At 38.2% G+C, this 24,250-nt stretch overlaps 1 protein-coding gene across 1 annotated transcript in view; it reads right to left on the bottom strand.

Annotated features, from left to right (window-relative positions):
• Positions 1–24,250, bottom strand: part of RERE (arginine-glutamic acid dipeptide (RE) repeats) — a 176,495-nt gene that overhangs the window by 83,522 nt on the left and 68,723 nt on the right. Inside the window, exons 6-8 of the mRNA XM_010577532.1 lie at positions 16,217–16,265; positions 12,387–12,511; positions 11,404–11,503 (exon numbers count right to left, since the gene is read on the bottom strand). Of these exons, the coding sequence (XP_010575834.1) occupies positions 11,404–11,503; positions 12,387–12,511; positions 16,217–16,265 (274 nt within the window). The remainder of the gene's footprint in view (positions 1–11,403; positions 11,504–12,386; positions 12,512–16,216; positions 16,266–24,250) is intronic.

The following is a 24,250-nucleotide window of genomic DNA, read 5'->3' as shown; positions in this document are numbered from 1 at the left end:
ATTCTGAATGCACACGTGTCCAAAAAACCTCATTTATATTACAACAGTCATTAAACAATGCTAGATCACAGGCAAGCCTCATTACCATAAAGTCTGCACATTACCACAAGGTTTCAAGTTTCTACTACAGCTTCTCAGAAGAGCTGCCATTTTCTGTCTGCGTGATGTTGCAAATAAATTCTCCTTTTGGCATGGCTCAGCTGTCAGGCACCTCTGTTCTGTAATGAACCCATGAATTACATCTTGCAGCTCTGACATCTCTGGTCTTGCTCATCAAAATATTGTTCTTCAATTGTAATTTATAACTTAATTTAAATGTCCCTTCTACTGTGACCTTTTTAGATCTGAATGGCATTGCATCTGGCAGCTTCGACTTCAGCAAGGCATCCTTTTGCAATTACAGTCATTATGATCTCCGTTGAAAAGCCCATCTGAGTTAGGCTGCATTCATGCTACAATATTAAATAATTGCAGTCCATTAAGAACACTGTTAGATTCCAGAGTCTTTTTCTCTAAGGAAAAATTGCTACTATACAGGGAGAAAGTAGTACTGAACTACTTTGAAACCTACCCAAAGCCAATAAAAGCAGCAGGGATTGCTCAGCCAGAACACACTTTTGTGGGGATGCAGTCACGTCCAGCATTTATAGGACAGCACTGGAATTCGGGAGTTCTCCAGGTTCGAGTGCCGGCTCTTCCAGTGAATGATCACTGGTCACGGACAAATCACATCACTTGTCCAGGCACAAAGATATAAAGCCTGACCCGCCAAACATGAGGTAAATACTACCAATCTTGCAAGAGCATTTTGAGACTCAGGTAATACACGAGTCAAAAGAAATTTTTCACTGCTGCCAAGTAAGATACTTCAGTGGAATTGTAAAAGAAGGTATTGGCCTGGTACTGCACTATCGATATTTACATAACATCCCTATTTAAGCACCAGTTATCTTAATCTATGCAGGCTTAAGAGCGTTGTAATTATTAATGGGGGATTTGCTTCTCTCACTGAAGGGGACTATGGTCAAGATACCCAGTAGCTCTCTGTAAAACTGTAGCATGTTTAAGAGGGTAGAAAATAAAGAGGAGAGAGAAGGAAAAAGACAACAAGGAGAATGAAAAGCAGAACAAGAATTACTGCCATGTGGCTTCAGTAGCTAGGTCTTTCAGTGTAATTACTCTAATTCAAGCACCTAATTTAATACAAAATGTAATTTAGGCCACTTCTTTCAGTAGCAGAGCTGACAAATTTCAGCTTGATGCAGATACTCTTTATAGCTACAGACATCTTGCCCTACTATCAAATGGAATATGCTCCATCGCAAATACATCTCATTAGGTGAAACAGCAAAATCTATTTCCAAATTTGCAGCATTCTTTAAAGTGCTCATCCTCCAAAATGGCAAGATGCGATTTTTATCAACCATGTCTGATACCCAACAAGACACTAGCCCCAGATGCCCTTTAATTCTGGGAATTTCCTTCCCCCCTCCTCTTTGAAATTCTACCTCCTCCCCACCTGCTGCAACACACTAAGCAATCTGGACCAGAGAAAAAAAAAACATATACTGCCCTCTCAGACAACAAAACTACTTCGCTGAGCTCCCTCTGGTGCCCAAGGACAATGGAACCTTGAACCAGTCAAGAACCTAAACTATCCAACAAAAAGACTCTGCCCTACAATCTTGTTTTGCCAACATGCTGTCACAGCTAACTGGGAAGTTTGGATTTGTAACTAGTTGACACAGCTTGGCCTCCAACAGAATTTGAAACTAACAAAAACCAGAAGGTAAGAGAAATCAGTAAGCAACTTCAAGAGAAAATTACTACTAGTTCTGTTTTTTTAAATATCTGATTTATAGTATCCGACAGCTTGAAAATATAGATATCAGTCCCCACTGCTTTGGGGGAAAAAAAAAAAAAGCAACTTCCATCTCTTCCCCCCAGTTCTAATCTATTTTAAGCTTCTAAATAACCCTAATTGCTACAAAGTAATCTAAGATGCTAATGATGGAGATTAAAAAGCCAGATGCTTGTGTTACATCCACTTTTCACACACTGGTACTGCCAGGGCTCTGACGAACAGCTCAAAATACAGTTGCAAAATACAGAACAGTAGAGGGAGCTAACTGTGCCAGCTCTTTTTGTGGGTCAACACAACAGGCATGGCTAGTGCTCCACCTGTGTCCAGGGCAAGAACTTGCTGAATACCTGCTAAACTTGCAACAGCATTTAGAAAAAAACTTAAAAAAAAAAAAATTTACATATTCCCCCGAAAATTTTACAAGTAACCATGGCAGTCATTTTGAGCCCTTTTTATCTGCCCATTTCAACAGTTTCTCTAGAAAGATTTCCTGACTCATCTTACAAATAAAGTGCTGAAGCTTTTCCCCTAAGAGCAAGAATAAGGATGAATGAAAATTCAAAGTGGCAAAACTGTCTTATGCACTAGAAGTGGCTTCATTTTCCAACATGCCCAGGCAGAGAGTGATGGCCCCTGAAGTGCTATGCTACCTCATTTGAACCATGAGAGTAGCTGTTAATTAAGACTCATCCAAAAGGAAAACTAGTAATAATAAGAAATGCTAACATATATTTAAATAATTTTTTATGCTTTCAACCTTGTCTGTAGTTAATGAACAAGAAAATCTGGTCTAAGGGCAAGTTAAAACAGGGAGTAATTTGTCTGGGTGACATCTTACTTAGAAATGAATTTCCTTAAACCGATATTACACTGTCATGTTCGTCACTCATAATGACATGTTCCCATGTAATAGTGTGTTATGAGTAGTCAGAACAATGCTATTAGTAAAGAGAGATTCATACAATATTAGCATATGATTGGTTTGTCTTTCTTCCACGTAGTAGTATGCAAGCTTAAGTGGTCGTATTCTCTTACCATATGAGGACAGAGTTGCTGGCAGTCTCATTTCCCCAGCAAAAATAACACGCACTTCAAAATGACCAAAAACTCTGAGATTCACTCTTACACACTGAGTTTGCACACTACCATTTCCAGTTTCTTTTCTAGGGTCTGCCGTTTTCTATAACTGATGCTCACACTTACTCTTAAACCAGAACAATGGGTAAGGCAGGACACCAAGAACAGAATTATTAGTCTGGAACTTTTTAAAATGAGAGCAAAGTAGTAATTTAACTCCTTCTCGACCTGGATTCTCTGAGAAAAGAACTGTAGAAACTCTGAACAGCAGGCATAGGTCAAAAGCAGCAAAGTATAAGAGAGGTCATGAGTTTCTGGCTTTGTATTGGTATGGAGCACAAAAGGACCTTAAAACAGATCTGATACTCATCAGAGCTCTGGAGACAAAGAAATAGGAGGAAGGGAGGGGAAGAAACTACACCAAGATTTACCCCAACTCTTAGTCCACAGTACTTGCCAGCAGCAGCAACTATGTTTATGCTCAATATTCAGCACGTTATCATCTTTCCCTGGATTGTCAGATCTAGGGCATCAGCTTTCTACCACAGAGCAGGATGAACTTCCTGAGCATATTTTTTTCCAAACCTATTTGTCAGCCATTTCTGCTCTTCGAAATCACTGTTGTAGTATTAAATATTTCTTTTGATAGTTCTAATCTGCAGGGCTTGTCAGCTACAAATCTCGTAATAGGCCCTCATCGCATTAAGACATTTTAAAATCAATTCTTTCAGCCTTTGCATACCTAAATTCTAGATACAATGACTAATATCCTCAAAAGTTTTTGCCTGCTCTTCTGGTGAAGATGAAGCCATGACTTCAGTGAAGTTCTAACATTACCCCGATGGTGCAAAGCAAAATCACAACAGGGGAAGGAACCCCTTGCTCCTCCTCCTCCTCCTCCTTACATACAGCTCAGCCCTAATCAGCTTCTGCAATGCTTCCTAATACAGTATTCTGGGACTCCAGTAACTCTCACACTTTCTTTTCACGATACAGAGGCAACAGCTCTCCTTTCTCTAGAGAAAGTGAACAACTCTAAGCAATAGAGATGAATGCAGAGTTTTTGCTTGTGCCACAACCAGCTAGGTGTAGAAACAGACATAGGCTTCTGCCCAAAATGAACACGATACTAAGGCTCACAGTAGGCGATACCAGCTCACTGTTTCACTTCGCTCTATTTCTTGTGTTATGAATGAAAGCACATTCAGAGTGCGAAGGCATCCAATACAACTGCAATTATCACCAGCCTACCAGAAATGTGGGGTTTTAAAAGAAAAAGGTCTTTCTCCTGGCCCATTAACTTTGAGAAGGACATTCTTAAGTTTTAAGTAAGGGCAAGCCACCACAAATTTTCTCACTAGAAGAATGATTTGAGATGTTCCTACCTCCTCAGTTGTGCTGATTCAACTATTCAATAGCTGTCCTACACATTGCATGTGTGAAACGGTGTTAAGAGTATCCCAGAAGTGGTATGTTCTTTGTTTTGAAAAATAAACAAAACCACAGAAGTACCACTTTGGAGGTCACATTAAAGTTTTCACAACCAGAACACTGTCAAAAAGCCACAAAACACTTCTCTGTATTTACACAACACATTCACAGATCCTTAATAAGTCTGCAACAATCATGCCAAAATCCTCCTATACAATTCTCACAGTAGACAAAGTTGTGAGGGTGGGATACGAAAAGGAATAAAAACAGTGAGGAAAACACCTCTGAAAGCAAGAACACTTATTCATATGGAGACATACTAATAAAACTTTGGCTATTGTGCATATGTAGCAAGCTACGTAACAAGCTTCCATACAGTGCTTCTGAGTATCATGTTTAGAAGAACTACCACTGTGATACAAGTACACGTAAAAAATTGTTTTCCATCTCAAAAAACCCCACACAATGGAGCTGGAGACTTACTGCTCGCTAAGTTTGCATGTTATTTTTTCACATGTACAAAACCAGGTTTCAAAGTGATTGATCTTTAACTGACTTGCCTATAAGCTCTCTATCATGTAAGAGTTTACAGCATTGCTAACATATGCAACAAAAGGGGACTGCTACTGATGTATTACTGTAAATTAACCCGGAGAAAATTAGACTGACAGTACAGTTACCACTTCTGAATTTAAATTGCAAAGTGATTTACATGGCTCTGGATATTAAGAGAAGGGCTCATCCTATTATATTTGAAGGCAAAACCTCCTTTCAATTCCTAAAGAGCCAGACAAAAATTACTCCAGTGATCCATATGCCATTGAAATGAACCTTCCCAGGGCTGAAGTATAATTTAAAAACTCAGCTCTTAAGATGATGTCCTTAAGTTTTCTGGTATTCTTTGTTAATCTGATGTTTAATGCTTCCTGATCTGAGAGCTAATAAAGGCAAAACTCAATGTCATTTCTGCTTTTAAGAACATTTAAACTACTTTCTATAACTTTTTTCGTATGGCAGTACTGAACCGCATGGAGAAAACTTAACCTGAGTTGTCTCACACTGCAAGCCACAGTCCAGTAATGTGCTTAAATGTTTGACACTGTATGTTAGCGTTAAAATATGACGTGGACAAGAAGGATGTTCTCTGCAACAAGCCCTAGGATCATACCTCCGAGAAGTTCTCAGTTGCACAACGAAGGAACACTCAAGTATTGAATTTTGTATAAAAGGAGTTTTGCTAAATTTAACGCCAAAATTGGAGTCTCTACAAGAACTCAGGAGAACAAGGACAGACAAAGAAACAAATAAAAATACAGTTTCAACTACTTGTCTGAACATGCTTGAATTTGATCCTGCCACAGAACTTGAGTGCAGGGTTGTCTTTATTTTCATTTGAAAACTGGAACTCCTTCTCCCCATGCTCCACATAAATATTACAGATGGCTCAGGCTACCCACCAGTTGCATGTGTTAGAGAAGAAATTTATCCACAAGTAAAACAAACTGGCCCCACAACTGGCCATTTTTTACAAATACTTCCACAAGACTTTTCTTTCTTCTACAGAAGAGAACAAAACAGTGTGTCAGATGCTTGCACTTGCAAATAAAGAATGCTAAACAAAATAAGGTAGTTATTCAAACTAGCCTGACATGTAAAGGGAATGAATTCTAAGGTTTTTCGATTCATTTCCAAATCTCAATTAGCTTGGGAAAAAAAAAAAAAAAAAAACCAAACCAAAACAAAACAACCAAAAAACCAACCACCAAACAAAAAACCAAACCAAACGCAACAAAACAACCCCACCAAACCAAAAAACCCCTACCCACAACTGGCTGATTAAGTCCTTGTCGTGGTTTAACCCCAGCCAGCAACTAAGCACCACGCAGCCACTCAGTCACTTCCCCTGCTCCCAGTGGGATGGGGGAGAGAATAGGGGGAAAAAAGTAAAACTTGTGGGTTGAGAAAAGAACAGTTTAATAGAACAGAAAGGAAGACTATTATAATAATAATGAAGTGACAATAATAATGATAAAAGAATCGGAATATACAAAACAAGCGATGCACAATGCAATTGCTCACCACTCACCAACCAATGCCCGGTTCGTTCCCAAGCTGCAATCCCCCCAAGGCCAAATCCCCCCAGTTTATATACTGGGCATGATGTCCCATGGTATGGAATATCCCTTTGGCCAGTTTGGGTCAGCTGCCCTGGCTGTGTCCCCTCCCAGCTTCTTGTGCCCCTCCAGCCTCCTTGCTGGCTGGGCATGAAAAGCTGAAAAATCCTTGACTTAGTCTAAGCACTACTTAGCAACAACTGAAAACATCAGTGTGTTATCAACATTCTTCTCATACTAAATCCAAAACATAGCTCTATACCAGCTACAAGGAAGAAAATTAACTCTTTCCCAGCTGAAACCAGGACAGTCCTGGCTCTCCTGCATTATCTTCTTCCTAAGGCTCTCCACAGGTATCTTGTAAATATAGTGTTTTGAGGGGCTTTTTGATGGTATTCTAATTATTAAAAAGTGATGCATATCCACACTCAAAGCCCAAAAGTGCTAAAAAGGCAAAGCGCATTACTACCGAGTATTAATTATCAAACTTTCACATCAACCATGCTGGCTCTCAAAATGCAATAATGTTGTCCACAGTGACCCAAAACAAGGTTTGGGAGTAACTCAAATTAGCATTTCCATTCCACTCGTAAGGAAGAGTTTTGCCTCAAAGCAATGTGGTTCTCTAGATCACAAGACAGGAGGAACTGGGTAGCTATAAAAAAATTAAAACGTTTCTATCATTTACCATTTCACGAATAAAAATGGCTTCACGGATTATGGTTCAATTATGAACCTGGAAAAATAAAAATGTACTGAATATTCATGTTTTCGTTTTACATGGCTAATATTTTAATGTCTAATGCAAACGACTTTTGTTCATGAATATTTAAACAAAGCACAAAAACCAGCTAGCTTTAGAAAGTCAGCCAAATTCAGCTAACTGTTCTATGGTGGTGTAACGAAAAAGACCCTCTCATCTAAAAATATCACGGTGAAAGAATTTCAGGAACTAATATGTCCTCCTCCATACCTCTCAGTACGACAGCCAGCACTCATCAGGAGGGCAACGAACTCCAAATGAAAACTTTATTTCCTTCCTAAGGGTTACAATGACAAATGTGGCCCAAATCCCAATAGCCAAACAAAGGAACAGGAGTTTAAATTTACCTGGAACATTAAGTGAATAATCATTTCAATGAGCTGATATATATGTTGCACTGTGCTTTCCATGATCTTCATTTCTATCTGGTATAATTAACAATAAATCATTCTGGGGGCTACAGCATCTGTTATTACATAAATAAAACACTAGCAAAAGGAGCTTGTCAAGACTGATTTATATGAAGTGCTGCTCTGAAGTTTATTGGATTTCCATAATAAGAAATCATACCATATCTTTTTTTTTTTACATTAATCTTCTCGGTTGCGTATGATAATTTCTAAACAAAAACACAACTTAATGCAGGGTAAGATTCTCAAAAATAATTTATCAGATAAATCTGATATGATTTAAATAGATGGGAAACAAAGATAGTAAAGGCACCATTTTGTCAGGACAACAAATTACCTACCTAAACTGTTTTAAGTTAGTCAAAAAAGTAGGATCTCGGAAGTAAGTCAAAGTTTCTTAAGATATCCCACCTGACAGAACTATTATTCATAACAAAACACTTTTCTAGAAAAACGCAAAGTGAACAAGGAAAGTATTTTCACTGGTTTCTAAAAATTGCAATGAACAGTATTAGTACACAGAGTAGATTTTTGAAGCATGAATAAATCAAACATCACAGAAGCCTAAGGACCTTTGAAGAGTCACTATGGTCAAACCTCGCAGATTGTATTTTCTTGGAAATACAACAGCCCATGTTCAGGCAGACTATTTAATGGGCACTATACCGTGTCAATATAGCGTTGAAAACTAGCCTAGAGAAGAACAGAGGACCTGCACCACAACACCTACAAAAGAGAAACTTCAGCAAAGCTGAAGTTAACAAGACGATTACAAGAACACCACAGGGTGAGTCTTACTGCTATACATTACGATGTCATATTAAGGGGAAGGGGAAGTCACAACAACAGCAGTCAAAAATATCACACACAGACAAACAAGATTCTTAAGACGATAAATTCAGAGTTTGTATAGTGCTTTTATTTCAGAAGTGTGAAACCCTCCCCCATTCAGAAAATGAATCAGCAGCGATTTTCTAAAATAGATGTGCACTAGAAATACAAAGAGAAAAGCATCCGAAGAACAGAAACACAGTATTTTGGGACTAATCGAAGTCTCAGAAGCAAGAAGACTACAAGTGCAACTACAGGCTCCTTAGAGTCCCAAGTGATTAAAGGGGGTAATTAAAGTAGATAGCAAAGCAGTGAAGGTAAATGAATTTTCTGCATTAGTCTTATTGTAGATGACAAGGGGAAAGAAATTCCAATTTCAAAAGCCCTTTGATAATTATTGGCCTTAACAGATTTGAGGCTCCAAGAAGGATCTTAGAGAACAATGTAGAAAACTCTGGAGTGGTAAGCCACCAGAATCAGATGGCACCCGTCCCAAGAGAAAGGAAGGAAATAAAATGTAAAACAAGTAAGAAACTGAAGTCGATGTGCAATACAGACTTAACTGCAATTCTTATCAAACAGTATAAAAATCTTGAACACAACGGCTATCTTTAGGAAAGCAACCAAAGGACTAAGATTTACATATTCACCTCAGTTCTGAAGCGCACTGTGAAGCGCTGAGAAATAACACTTGACTTTGCAGATGCAAAAGTGAGAACAAGGAAGCATTTAATTTGAGTACAGAATTTGATCTTGGATTTCAGCTGGTTACACATGTGAGTGTATGGACTATATTTAAACAATTTTGCAGAATAAGAACGAGAGTTCTGTTGCGGTTTATTTAGTAAGTATTACTGGGGCACATTTTAGATTTTAATCCTATTTTACTCCTGCCTGTTGCAGGAAACAGATCAAAAATTGATGCACTCTATGAAACACACATAATCAAATAGAAGCAGAAATAAAAAAACCAATGTAAGTGGTTTTGGTAAGCTAATGTTACATAAGGAACATTCTTCATGTTAAGAACACAGGCATTTTAACTTCAGTGTAGACATCAGGTCACATATACCTTATCATGGACTTGACCAGTTACAAACCATTTCCACAATTTATACAGATTGAGCTTCTTTTTAAACATTCTGAAGTATTTAAAAGCTTCATGTAATGAGATGCTTTACTGACAGTAAAGAATCAGTTAAACATATTTAATGTGATTAATTTGATAGTCAGTTCCACTCACTAATAAAACAACCAAGCAACGATACACTTAGGATACGTCCTCTAAACAAACAGATCATCTGTTCTCTGTTGCAGTGATTATCACTCAGTTTCTGATGTGTATCGCAACCATCTACAAGCTTTTAGGAATTTTATAAATAAATGGTTAAAAATCATGCAACTGTAAATAATTAAAATACAGCAAGCAGAGGCAGACATAATATTGTTGTCATTAGGTGATACTTAACATTAGCCAACTTGCAGGAGTACAACATACTAAGTTGTTTTTTGTTGGTATCGCTAGTTTTATTTCTACTCAATGAAAACAAATTACTTGAGCCTCAAGCATTGTGAACAAAGAACGTATGAGTCACTGTAGATAGTTACACAGTGCTGGACACTGAGGCAGAATATGCTTAAAACTACTTTTAGGAAAAGAGATCTTTAAAAATGAAATCTGAAGCTACACACTGCATCCTCCCTTGGCAGTTTCACAAAAACCATGCTGAACTGAGGTTGCTCCCAGCTTCCAGTCCTACCAGCTGTCCATGGGGTCTGTACATTTCTGTTGTGATTGCCCCTAAAACATCTTACAGATTTAGCTAGAAACTCATTCAGCAAAGAGTACATCCTATCCTTTCCACAGCTTTCACAAGCGCTTGTGATGAGAACGTAGCCAATAACCATGAAAATGACAGGACAGAACTCAACTGTTCAGATATCCAAGATATATTTTATGGATAAAAGGCGACATAAAAAAAGAGGAAGAATGAAAATTGTTTAGAGTCAGCAGATCTGTCTATGTGTTTCTTCAGAATAACACATGACCAGTTACACATAATTGCTTTTATTATATTTCAGGAAGGAAACAATGAAGACACACAAGGGTCATCTTAGAGTCATTACCACCACAGTTCTCCAAAAGCCACAGATAGGGCACTGGGGAAACAAACAACTATAGATTTCACTAAGTTAACAAAACATATGGTACGACAGACAAGTTTTTTCAGCTTGATCTTAAAAAAAAGATTTCATGTATCATGATATACTGATGTTAGTGCCTCCCACTGGCCCCGAAACAGTTAATAGTTGTGGCTGCACTGAAACTGTGCTAGCATCTCAATACTCACATCTATGTAACTACTCAGTAATGCTTTATTTACACACATTATGTTTATGCAAGAGGCGATTGGACATACATGCATCCAAATATAAATGATAACAAAGACTGGATCGTGAGTGGGACAAATTCCAGGCAGTCATTACCACATACGTGACACTGTACATCTCATGGTGTTATGAATGAATTTTCCTTCTAGGAAATAACTGTTGTTTTCCTACAGCTAGAAGCTAGCTGGACTGAATAAAAGGACCAATAGCCAGGTCAGGTGGCAGCTGAATAAGTAACAATTCCAGCTGGTGTATTTGACCTAGGCAGCCTCCCATACAGAACATTCACTAGCTGTCATCTTAAAGGCAGCACCCAAAAGTTTCAGTGAAGTTTTGTAGGTTACATTTTTGAAAACTAGCTGGTGTTTGAAAGGAAGTTTTGATATCCTAGGCTACTATCATACTTATATTGTGATCCCAAATTCTATTTTACCTGCTAAATATTTTATGCACTATATGCTTTAAGTAGTCCAGAAATAAATGGAAAGACTGTTCTTCCCTACAGTAGTTCTATATACTTACTGTATTGAGTGCATTAAGTGTAGTGTCATCACGGGAAGCTGCAACACAACCATCTTCTGTGGATCCTCCATCACACATGCCTGCAAAAGCTGCCATGCTCCTTTATAGTTTGAGGGGAAAAAAGTTTAAGTTCTTCAGCTACTGTTTGATGCACACATCATGCAATACACAAATAGTATATTTACACCTTAAATTACAAATTTCAGGGCCTTGCGATACTGTGGAAACAAGTAAAATAAGGCACCACAAACACTGCTATTTGTTATGCAAACCTGAGTCACCTCAGCATATAGAATAATTAATTCAAAATTTAAATCCAATCTAATTGGATTTCATCAATTTAAAAAATCTGCACTGCAGTAGTACCAAAGCCCGATCAGGATTATGGAAGATATCACCTCCATATATGAGGACAGAGTCTCACCAGAGACAGCAAACCTGTTGTCATCTTAGTTTCATCAGGTTAGAAAACTAACCTAAACTGCAGATTCCCCACATCTCTGAATTCTTGCAAACTATAAGTGATTTACTCACACTCTGAATTATTATGAGGCCCACCAGTGCATCTGATTCATCTACCAGGCATACCAGAGATCTGTATGAAACTGAAATGCAAACTGGAGCTCATTCAAAAAACATTTAGTCTCTGAAGAAATCCTGTGCTATCATGGCTATTCCACTCAGAGCAGTTACTTCCCTTGTCACATGGTACACATCCAACGCTCTTTCTATCGTGCTAGCACAGGCTGCTGGCTGTGCATTTTAAATCCAAAAGCCTCAGCCAATGGAAAGACTCTGTGTTAGCCCAACATCAAATCAGAGCATTCTTGTCAAGAACTAAACATTTCAGGTTATCCGGTTGACACGCATGCTACACCAAAACAGAATAAAAAGGAGTGACCGTAGCCAACTGCGCATACATGGCACTCCACATTTCCACTACAGCATTCTAAAGACATTGGTAGCATCTTGGCTGAAATTACCTTGCTGCCCTAAGGTACATAAGCAAGTCACAATCATTGACTCCTGGCATCCACACAAGTTCTTCATGCTGTGTCACTGTGTCACCATCTGGGGAAGGAAATGGCTGCAGATCAGGAAGCTTAGCCTGTGGAAAAAAAAAAAATAAAAAATGAAGAGTTCATACAGACATTACAGTTGTTAACAATGTTAGGAGGATGCACAAGTGTTTATTAATAACAAAGGTTGTAAATTCTCTGGAATATTATGATCTCATAGATGGAAGATACTCAAACAACAGGTGGTGAAGCTCTTAGATCCGAGTTCCAGAAGTTTGAGGCAAACGGTTCATCAAGCCCCCATCTATTCACTCTATCCAGCATTCCTTCTTTTTGAAGGGCAGTTCATTTTCTGACAATTACGCAGCGTTAACACCACCTCTCAGTCCGCCATCAGTGAAGCCCTTCTGTACCTAGACCAAGTGCAAGCATGGCTGCACAAATATTACAGCTTGAAGGTAAACCATTTTGTACTGCATATGTAAGTTCTCTGTTGTATAGGAGTCAAACATTGTTGGACAATTTACCCTCAAAGAGACAGTTAGTTTTCATTTGTCAAAAGGATGCTGTTACAACTCCTGCTTGCCAGGCTAAAACATACTTCTATAACATACTAATATGAAAGAAGGCAAGGATGTGGCTACCATATGTGTACCATTTTAAATCAGTAAAAAACCCTACACCTTTGACACTAAGTTTAAAATTAAGTCCTCAGTAAATCATTCAAACTCTGAAGAGAAACAAAGAAATTTCCTGAAAGTGAGATAGCTCAGTGAAATGAACTCTGCCACTAAATAAGTATTACACTGTATCCAGAGACCCAATTAGCATCTTTAGTCATCTACTGCTATGGGATGAGATAGCCGAGAGTCTCTTCAAAAACAGCTTTTAAGCCCTATAATTACCTCCTATACTTACAACACTAAACATATTTGAGAGGCAACATTTATACATAACCAGTAATTACGAGTCACAGGTTCAGATGTCTTTCATGTTCTGCTCTTTAATCTGTACTTTATTTTACTTCTTGCCTGGGAAAATTGGTATGTCACTGAACTTCTCTTCTGGAAAAGGATAAGCAAGCATTACACCAAGATGAGATTTCTATGAGAGCTATGCATTCTAGCAACCCGGGTGCTTTCACAAATTAATGTTCATCCTGATGTACCCTAGGAACATGCTTAATTACTGGAGTTACTCCTAAGAGGAATTTCCTCTTGAACACCTCTGGTCATTAATTCGTTAGCCAAGAGTTTTCACAGAGCATTTAGTAGAGACCCACTCTCTTCATCCTATGCATGTGAATTTTGAGAACTGCAATTCTACAAAACATTTATCTTCACTTTTGTCCCTACTTCTTATTATGATACAAGCAGTAGTTTGAGGTATCTGTGCACTAAGTATCAAAACAACCCCAACAGTCCTCTAGCATCTGTAACACGCACCATTTAAGGAAAATGAAGGCAACGGATACTCGTCAGAAACCACTACTGGGATCCCAGGGTTGTTTCTGGATTCTGCTACATATACCTTATTCTCAATAAGGTGGGTGGAGGAAAGTGTATCCATACCCCGCGTTAACAAATCTCAATGTGTAGGGGAGACTATTTTTGTACTTTCCGCAGAATGAATCAGACTACAGAATGGAAAGTGGCAAATATCATCTTCGATCTGACTTCCTACTGCGGCGTACAATCAACCATTCATATATCTTAAGATTATACCTTATACTGATTAACAGGATGCGAGTATATCCTCCTAGCGATGACATTTGTCAGAAACATAGATGCTCAGCAAATGAGTGAAATAACAATGGAGGTTTAAAACATTAAGCAAGCAAAGATTAACAGTATACTAAATCAGCGGACCATCTTCCTACTTGTTTTTCCATCCATAAATGTATCTGGTAATTATACCTTATAGCACAGGTGACTAATACCTGCCAAAATATTAAATGACAATTTGAGATGAAAGTTGTTTTGAAGGTATCATTTACAGCACTCTTATGACTAGTGAAAAGAATACTACAGGTTTAATTGCCAAGGACTTCTTTCCTCTAAATGCAAAACATCCTTAAGAATGTTACATAGGTTCCATAAATGTTTACTTTCGCTAGTTATTAAACAAGATTTTTAAGAGTCTGAATAAATATTCATCACTTGGATGCAAGAAATCCAGCGCTTGGACACTACAAAGTCAATCCCACAGGTAAAGGAGAGCACTCAGTTCCTCATGATACATCTTGCCTTGTAAACCAGAGTCAGTTTATGTTAATGCTCTTTAAGAACAAATTATTTTCAATGCTTACGAAGGATTTCCCTCAAATTAGAGCTAACATACCAGGAACAAACTAACATCTGGAGTCTTAACCTTATTCTGCTTCCCAGTGTTTAAACGCATTCAGCATGCTTTCTCAATTTCTCTTTTAACAATCCAAATGACTTAAGGCACTGGTCTTAAGAACTTACAGTTCTTATTGCTTCTCACAGTCAAACAAACAATACAACTGAGGTCTCCCTATCTTTAAAATGGAAACTTATCCTCTCCACAGCATCAGAAAGTGAGAAGAAAGCCTGCATAAAAACTTCCTGTAAAATACAAGTTAAATACTATAACACGACTTGTGTAGACTATGGACAAAGAGGATACTTCAATAATTGTCCAGAATTACCGTGCCTCCTAGATAAAAATTTAAACTGCTTTGTATGAAAATTATGGAGGTAAAAAAGGCGAGGACCAGCTAACCTCTTGAATGGCAGGGGGAGAGTGCGTTGGTGATGTTGACACATGGCAACACAGGAGGGTATTTAGAAAGAGGTCTATCCCTAACAGCTGCCAAAACTGCTCCAACTATAAACACTAATTTCATTTTTAAGACAACTGTTGCATTACTAAATACACAACGTTCCCCCCCTGACTTTTATGCTGAAGTTCCACAGTTGGCCAAACTGATTTAAGATACAAAAATAAGAAGAGAATGTGTGCAGACTTCAAGCATAAACACAAGTCAATGAGGAAATGCAAAGCCACAGACATGACACCAGACAGAGCACGCTCAGAGACAAACATAAAAGGGAAAGCAGGTTTACAGTGAATTCTGCATTAATGACAACTACATTAACAGACATGCTTAAAAGCACTGTATCCTGTGTTTAAAGATGAATACATACATAAATACCTATATCTCAACACACTTGCTGTACAGGAAAGAAACCTTTCTCAGATTTAAAGTTCCCCCATCCTTCTAATTTTGTAGTGCTGTTCTTGGAAAACTGCTGTCTTTTTTTAATCACTTCTAATAGAATTCCATTTTGTTTAAATTAATGAAAAGGACTGTTATAGGCAACATACTATCAACTTGACAATGTTACTATGCAAATTAAAATTAAAAGATCTACTTTCAATATAACTGGAAAACACCACCAAATCATTTTTTTTATAGTCTATTAAAAACATCGCTTGGTGAAAGCCAGCTGAGAATGCGTTCATTTTTAACTCCGCAATGTGCCCAATAATAGCTGAGATTCTTCCTTCATTTCCAGTGGTTATTCATATTCCTTCAATCTTATTCTAGAATTAACCCAACAGTACTTCTGCTAGTAAAAATCATTAATGTACCAACATTTGACATAGAAAAATCTCATTAACTGAGCTAAGGAATTCTAAAGAACTCATGATGAATCTAAAAAAATCATTGTATTGGAATGTATACAATTTTAAGTAAGCGTCCTCAGAACAGATCAAGTGGCAAAAGCATGCCCTCTGGATATTAGAATACAAACAAAATCCCTTACCTGATGGCTGGGCCCAACTCTGATTTCACCTTGGGTGCTGTTTAGCCTCCTAATTATATAAAGAAAAAAAAAACAGTAACAAGAAAGAATTACAATTAATGAAGTTCAGGATCATATTCTGTATTTTTTGTCATTGCATTTCCAACGCAAATGGAAAAGAAGCAAAAAGAGTACATTATTAAGAAAATAAAAAAGGATGTACTCGGGTGCATCACAGGCCACACTGCAAATGGCAAAAACCAACAGGGCAAGTCTGGAACTTTTAGTCAAGCAGTTGAAGTCAAGAAAGAGGATCAGTGCGATCTGTCCTCACAGCAGCAAGAAAGCATTGGGCAGCTGATAACGGGACACACACCTTACTACTTTTTGATGTTTATGTTTCACGCAATACAGAAGTAGCACTGACTTCTGATCAAAATCCTTTAAAAGCCTCTACAGTTCTCTACAGCTCTGACCTGCTCGATGCTTTAGCCAGTCAACTCAAAAGCCTGCTAGGCAAAAAATCACCTTCCAACAAGCATCTGACTTTTACTAGTACTGTGTTCCTTCAACTGCTTATTTCAACACCAAACCTAAAATAATGCAGAAAACATGCTAAGGACTATGCTACGGATTAATACACAGGAAATACCACATTCCTCACGAACGTCTTTGTGGTCGTTTTCATTTTGAAAGAGAACATATCTTAAAAATATTTGGGACATTAATCTTTGAAGAACAGAGCCTTGCATTACCAGAATTGGCAAAACTAATTCCTCTTCTTCCAGGCAGAGCTCATGGAAAACCATTCAAGTTACTTTGGATCTCACATTCAAAATTATCTAGCTCTTGTTTTAAGAAGTTAAAATTATTATTGCTGCTGTGAATTCATTTGCTCAAATCACATCAGAGAGCATGACACACAAGCATGGAAAACCTAAAAGGCAATAAAAACATGCCTTGTAACATTTGTAGAAGTGAACTGAATTAAATTCATCCAAAAAGGGCTTCCCTTCTACATAACACACTTGGCCCTCATTTTTTGCACTATTTTGAAAAGTTACGTACATAAAAACCTTTAAGTTCCAAATGAACTGTCCTCCATGTAGTGACAATTATACTCTGAAGGGCTCTGCGCTTCTCCCACCATTCGCTGGAGTTACCAAAACATCACAATATATGGTAGAAGAAAAACTATTTTTTCATGTTGCAGTAGAATTACTCTGGCAAGATTAAAAGTTCAAGGTATGCCAATATAAACCAGAATAACACACCTGACACAACAGAACTTATTTTTCTTCCTAAATTTTGAACAGACTAACAGAGTAAATAAAACTTTATCGCTGCAGAGTGCCCTTTGACCCTTTTCCTTTATTATAATACAAGCAACAAGGCGGCACACAAACAAAACTATTTACTGGAAACACTAATTTCTCAAGGGCTGCATTTGAATCCATGGGACCTCTCTGCTATAATCTCATACCCAACCCTCGTCAAGACCCAGATCACTACAGTCTTTAAAGGCACTTGTGCCTGAACATTGGTATTGGGGATACTGAATGCAGCTACGGTCTGAAAACTGAAATGACTCTCCAAGACTCCTGTAAAAGTGTTAAAGAACACAACCAAATCCAAGGAAATTCAATATCCTTCAGATCAACATTCTTCTTTTCCTATAAATTGTTCTTATTTAAACAGACATCTTTTATTTATATTCTGCATTTTACATTAAAAGGACAACAAAATTCAGAGCTGTTATAAGACAAACTTTGGAATTTAACACTTAAATAACTGCAAGACGTTTAAGTGAGCCTCAACACACTAGCAAGGAAATGCACACACACAAACCTAACACATCACCATCTTTCATCTGGAAACAGCAAATTTGAATCAATCTTGCAATTTGCTGTTACAGGAATAATGACATCATTTTACAAGTAAGCTGCCACCCTGCAGGATTTCTTATTTACCCTGCTGTGTTCACAGGGATCGTAAGCAATGACTGAGAAACAGTTTCCTTTAAACTTCAAAAATTAGGATCACGACTGTAAACTGCTACCCCTGAGGAAAACTAACAATGGATAGCCCAAACCACTAAATACCATTTGAAGTCAAAAAGGTTACTGGAGGGTTGGTTTTTTGGTTGGTTGTTTTTGGGGGTTTTTTTTGACATATCATTTGCATATCTTTATGAACATTTTCACCTCAAAATTTCAAAGTATGTTGCGTATGTGTATTAAGTTAAGCTTCAACTTACTGACCGTTCTGAAATGTTATTCACTGGTGCACAAGAGGGTAAACTACAGCAGTGGATCTGAACAGACCTTAGCCAAGACAACACGACAGGAGAACCTGTCAGTCAGCCATAAACACAAGTCTTGTAATACTCAATCTTATGTCACAACGTCTACGCAATGCTGCCTTCCTTGTAAGCAGATCCACTCTAAAATATGTGCCAAAAGCCCCCTGAAAAGAACGAGAACATATCAAAACGTTCTTCTCCAATGAGTATTTTTGCAAGACATGATCTGACATTGTTCTCTTGTTTTTGGGTTATGCAAAGAAATGACTGAACTAGAAAATAAATTTTATATTTACAACAAAGTTATAAATTAAACACTAGGATACATTTTTTCAGCTATAAGGTGTCAGAATTTTTCCCTGTGAGGAATGAAGGGGAAACTGACAACAGAAAATGCTTATGCTCTTTCTTTATTCCCAGAATTCATTTTAAAGCCATGCACATCTCTACTAGTCAGTGCAAGTCAAACTTAAAACATGTCTGTGCGGTTTCTGCCAGCTACAACACTTCACGCCAGCCAAAGGCCGCACAAGTAGGTTTTGTACTTAAACAGAAAATCGAGCTATTTCCTGTTTAGATAGGAAAAAACAGCACTCCAAATATCCCCCAACTCCCCATTTCTTCAGTTGCATCACACTGAATAGGATAAATAAAGCATTTAAGAATCAAGGCTCGTTATAATAGGATGCTGGGGCATCCTCTAAGTTTGCAAAGATAAACCCAAAGTTTTGGATGGGACTTCTGCTCCTACCTATTCATGTGGAGTTAGCTGGGGGAACTCAATGGGGCCATCCAACCACGATTCCTCACGTGAAAATGAAGTGTCGAGAGAAATATTTCTGTGTGCCTTTTCAGCACTCATTTACCATTTCCTGATTATATACATACCCTAAAGGTAAGGACTGGACCGAATTAAGCCGCTGTGCAGGAAGCTCTTTCAGACTGCACCACATCACACTTTTTTTTTTTTTTAAAGGGCACAAAGCTGATCGCTCTGCAAGGGCACACAATCTGTTAAATAATTTTTACTGTTTCCCCGTCCCCAGGAATAGGTTTGCAAATGGAAAGAAAATTCTTGCTACGGAAACTAAAATGCACTGTAGGTTTTTAAGCTAAATTATATTGGTGGAGAGCAATTACAATAATAATGGAATGGCACTCTGTGTTTATTCTATGGGAAAGAAAAAAAGGGGACCCAACACTGTATATGAAATCTGACACAAAAGAAACTGATGTAACAAAGCAGTATCCATAGCAACAACAACTTAATATTTCAGTCCTCTTCAGCTGCAGTGGATTAAATATAATGACAAGATGTTCCCTTTGAAAAGTAACCTGTTGCCATGACAACGTTGTATTCTGCAAAGTAAACAGGGGCTGGTCAGAAAGGAGATGGAAGCCTGCGACTGAATATCAAAAAGGCAAGAAGCTTCTGTAGCAGAGCAGGGCAAAACAAGCACGCTCTAATCCGAGAGCGGCTTGTTCCAAACAGTTCAGAGAGAAGAGAGAGGATGTTCAGTTCAATAAAGCTTTGTCCTTTCAATTCTAAAGCAACAGGGGAGGTTGGAGGTTCAAGGCCAAAAGCAGCACCACTGAGGGAAAACAGTTCAGAGGTGAGGATGAGAAAGGAATAGGAGACAGCACAGAGCGGTGCAGAGCTTTAATTTATCAGCTTTAGAAAGAAGGAAAGAGAGGAAGGAAGGCTGGCAACAACAGTTCCTGCACGATTTCCGACCCAGAAACAAGTTTAACCCTCTGCTTATCTTCTACCTTCTTGTCTATACTGTACGCCAGACTCATACCATTTACGCGAAACCTGGCACAACTGCCAGCCTTTGTCCGTGAAAATAACGCAGCATTGCAATGCAATTAAGGACTGAAGCACGGCAACAAAAACTGCCACAAGACAGAGTCTGAGCTGCAATGAAGTACACCAGATCAGCTTTGAGGGTAACTCGGGTTCAGGACTTGCAACACCAACTGCTATTAGGGTATTGCCAGAGCCACACAGGATTCAAGGCTAGAAACTCGCAGTGTTTGGCAGGATTCAAGGCTAGAAACTCCAGAGTTTGGAGGCAATGGCAAAAGGCATTTGCAGATTTCTGCATAGCACTTCTCCGCACTGTCCTATCTTTGTCCTATCCTTGACAGGAATCCAAGTCAGTTCTTTACCCAGCACATTTAGTGAAGATCTTTGCTAGGAAGCCAGGCTTCTGAAAGAAACTACACAGGCTGTATACTTAAGGTGGACCTTCAAGGCCAGGGATCGTGTGATACGAGGTGGAATCTTTGAAATTGTGATGCTGCTTCTTTCATGTTCTCCTTTTCACTATCAAAGTTCAGCAAGAAACATGCTATGCAGTAATTGCACATTTTTGATACTGACTTACATGCCTGAGACAGGGGTGAGGGAGGTGGTACTACTGCAGTACCACATCGAACCAACTACCTTCTTCATCAGTTCATTTCAGCCAGCAACAGACATGGTTTAATTTCTTTCTGCTGTGGTCACCACACACTCCATGCTCTCCACCACATACTGCACTTCCACTGGCTTTCTGAAACACCTGCTACTAACCAGAAACAGCTCAGAAAACATGAAAATTAAGGTAACACTACCATTAAGTTTTTTAAAAAAAAACCAAACAAAACCAAAGCACCACAACCCAAACGTCACATATAGGAGAGCGTTCTGTGCTACCCATTTAACCACTCTTGGCATAATCATTCCTGATTCTGTGCACTGAGGTGATCCGTAACTGAACTAGAGGGATGCTTCAACAGAAAAAGGTTTTTAAACCAGCCAAATCACTCAGCCACAGACTACCTCTCAAACGCTCTTTCCGATTCTCTTCAGAGCTCTCCAAAAAGGGTTTTCAAAACCAACCTGCTAAAAACCACTGCCTACTGCAACATATGCATATCACTAATGCAAACTTCACGGTGCAAAAGAAGTTTCAACAATTAAACTAGAAGCACAATCAGTCTAGGTAACTCTCACCATCCCGGAATACCGCCTGTAGGAGGGGACAGAGCTCTCTGAAGTTGAGACCAGAAGGGGTACCAGAACAGTGATTACTATGCGTTCAGCCATCACAGGGTAAGGACAGATTGTTAGCTAAGCAAGTGTGCAAAAACAGTTGGAAGAGGTCATTATTGTTATATGACAAAAGATTAAGAGAGGAAAGACACAGCTTAAAGCTAGGATATGCTGGGGTTTGGTTTTTTGTTTTTAATAAGCAATAACAAGCTATAGCACTAAACAATGAATCTTCTGAGATTTGGGTTTATTTATGGAGCCTGGTAAGAAAATGAATGGCTTACTAAATAAAACCAAAACCAGATGAGATATATGCATTATAGGCAGAATAGATTATAAATTGCAATCATACACTTGCACATTGATGTAGCCAAACAGTCACTATTATTGGCAAGATAATCAGTTACATAAATTGAAAGCTTGATACAGTAAGGCAATTCCTAGATACTTGTGATTTCTGCAAAATTAATATAAAACTGAAGTAGCTAGTAATGAGAAAGTCTCAAGAAAAGGTTTTTAAAAAAATCCTTTCATGCAAATGGTCCAATACCCAAGACTAAAAAAAAAAAAAAAAAAAGCAGCTCTTCAGAGGCAGTTCTAAAAACATCTGGCAAGGATCATTTTGTTCCATCTCTAGAGGGACAAAATGGGAGAGAACAAAATTGCTTCACTCCAACTTCAGCTGGTTAAAAAATTAGTTTATCAGGGCCTCAAAGGGACTGGCATTACATTCAAGAGATCCATTTGGTAGGACACTGTTTCATTTTTTCTGTGCATCTATAAAACAAAATTCAGAACTTCCCTTGCCGTGTTCCTCCCTCATCCGATGCTACGCAGGCTCTGTCTGCAAAGACTTAACTATAAAAAAACAGCTTAACATACATTTGCTCCTCTGCAGCATTAAAGTAGTCAAGATCTCAGCACAGTGATGCAAAATAGACTGCCCACAAACACAATAAGCCTCTGTCATACATTATGACTCTATTCCCACTTTCTCCAAACATCTGCTTATGGTCACTGTTAGCAGACAAGATACTGAGCCAAATGAATCCTCAGTTTGACCCAAGACAACCATTCTTATGCATGTTATGTTCCTACATTACACAGTTCAAAATACAAAAGGGACAATCGGGTTCAGGCCATTCAACCTTTAACCTAAAAAAGCCCACAACCACCACAAACCTGTGAGTTAGGTGCCTAAGAAGAATAGAATTGGCTCCTCCCCCCGCCCCCCAACCAAACAGCAATTCTTGCTTAAAGACAACGAGTTACATTGTTTTGTTTTCATTATATGGGGACTTGTATCACTTTACAGATTAAACAGTGGCTTGCTAGCTTTTTCCAACAATTATTTTCTACATTCAAAATTTTACTTCAAGTTACCCCATTTCACATGTCCAGCTTGCACTTGTGCCTTAAACTTTGTTTTAACCAAGATTTTTAAATCCCTTTTTTAGAAGTAGTAACTTAATGCTCAGAAAAATATTCTTGCTAACGGTCAGCCTCTAGTAAGTTTAAGTTTTGTTTAAAACCTGTTGTAACAGTGCATTATAATAAAAAAAGCACAAGCAATTCTGAGTTCTGAGTGAAAAAAATCAAACCTGTTTTCAGGCAAATGAACTTATACAGGAACGTTTTCAGTGATTGCTCAATCTAAAGCAGGAATGAATAAACATGTGCTAACATTTGTATCTTCAGTACAAGCTCAAACCTGCTGACTGACTGCAGAGTCAGAACTTGAAGGAAGCGGCGGACTCACTGTTCTGCACCCATGCTACTGTTTGGAGAAGGAAGTAGTTGCAAAGGTTTGAGTCAGACAGGGAAAGCTTTTTCAAGATAACGTTATTTTTCATCAGGTTTCTATATGAGAAAAAAGACTATACAGTCCTCAGAAGTATTGTCCCCTACTGAAAAGCCAGGATGGAAGTGATCATAATACAGCTGTTCTGAGGCACAAGTTATTGCAAAGGAAACAAGCATTCTCTCCACATAGGAACTACCTGTGTGGGTAATATTTTGCTTGTAGGTTTCATTGATCACCTCTCTAATACTTGTCTTCCTTATTTGAAGGTGAACAAATATTGGAAGATGCCAGTATTTTGATCACAAACTAAAAGAAAATATTAATTAGTGGAAACCTTTTATTTATTTGGTCTACACAAGATTTTAATAGAACCAGAATGCTACTTATTTACAAGCAACATTTACACTGATAAGTAAATATGTAAATGAACTCAGCATGGAATTATGTTGCTTTAAGTGTTTATCCTGTATTCTGAATTGGCCAGGCAGTAGCTTTGCACTACCCAGAGCAAATATTCACTATTAAAAAACAGACTATATAGTACATCAGCATAATTTCTTCAGCACAGTCACAGTTTATATGTGGGACAGTGGAACCAGGCAACAACCTAGCGGTTATTTTTTTCAAAAAAGCTTCATCAAGGTTAGATATAATGATCTACCACTCAAGTCTCTTAGCTTCTTGACAACACAAATCTCCAGCTTCCTTGAACAGCAGATACATGGAGAAGCAACAGCACATGTTAAAGGTGATAAGCATAAAGAATGCAAAGCATAAAACAACCTTGAAGATATACCTAGTTCTGCCATACACCTGGAAATACAAAGCTCTAATTAAAACAAATTAGAGCCTAAAGAACTGGAAGGAAGCTGTAAGAGGTAATCTTACCGATTTAAGTCTTGAAAAAAG

The sequence above is a fragment of the Haliaeetus leucocephalus genome, unplaced genomic scaffold (genome assembly GCF_000737465.1).
Source record: "Haliaeetus leucocephalus isolate CR32 unplaced genomic scaffold, Haliaeetus_leucocephalus-4.0 Scaffold556, whole genome shotgun sequence".
NCBI classification, from domain to species: domain Eukaryota; kingdom Metazoa; phylum Chordata; class Aves; order Accipitriformes; family Accipitridae; genus Haliaeetus; species Haliaeetus leucocephalus.
This window is presented reverse-complemented; position numbering and strand designations above follow the sequence as displayed.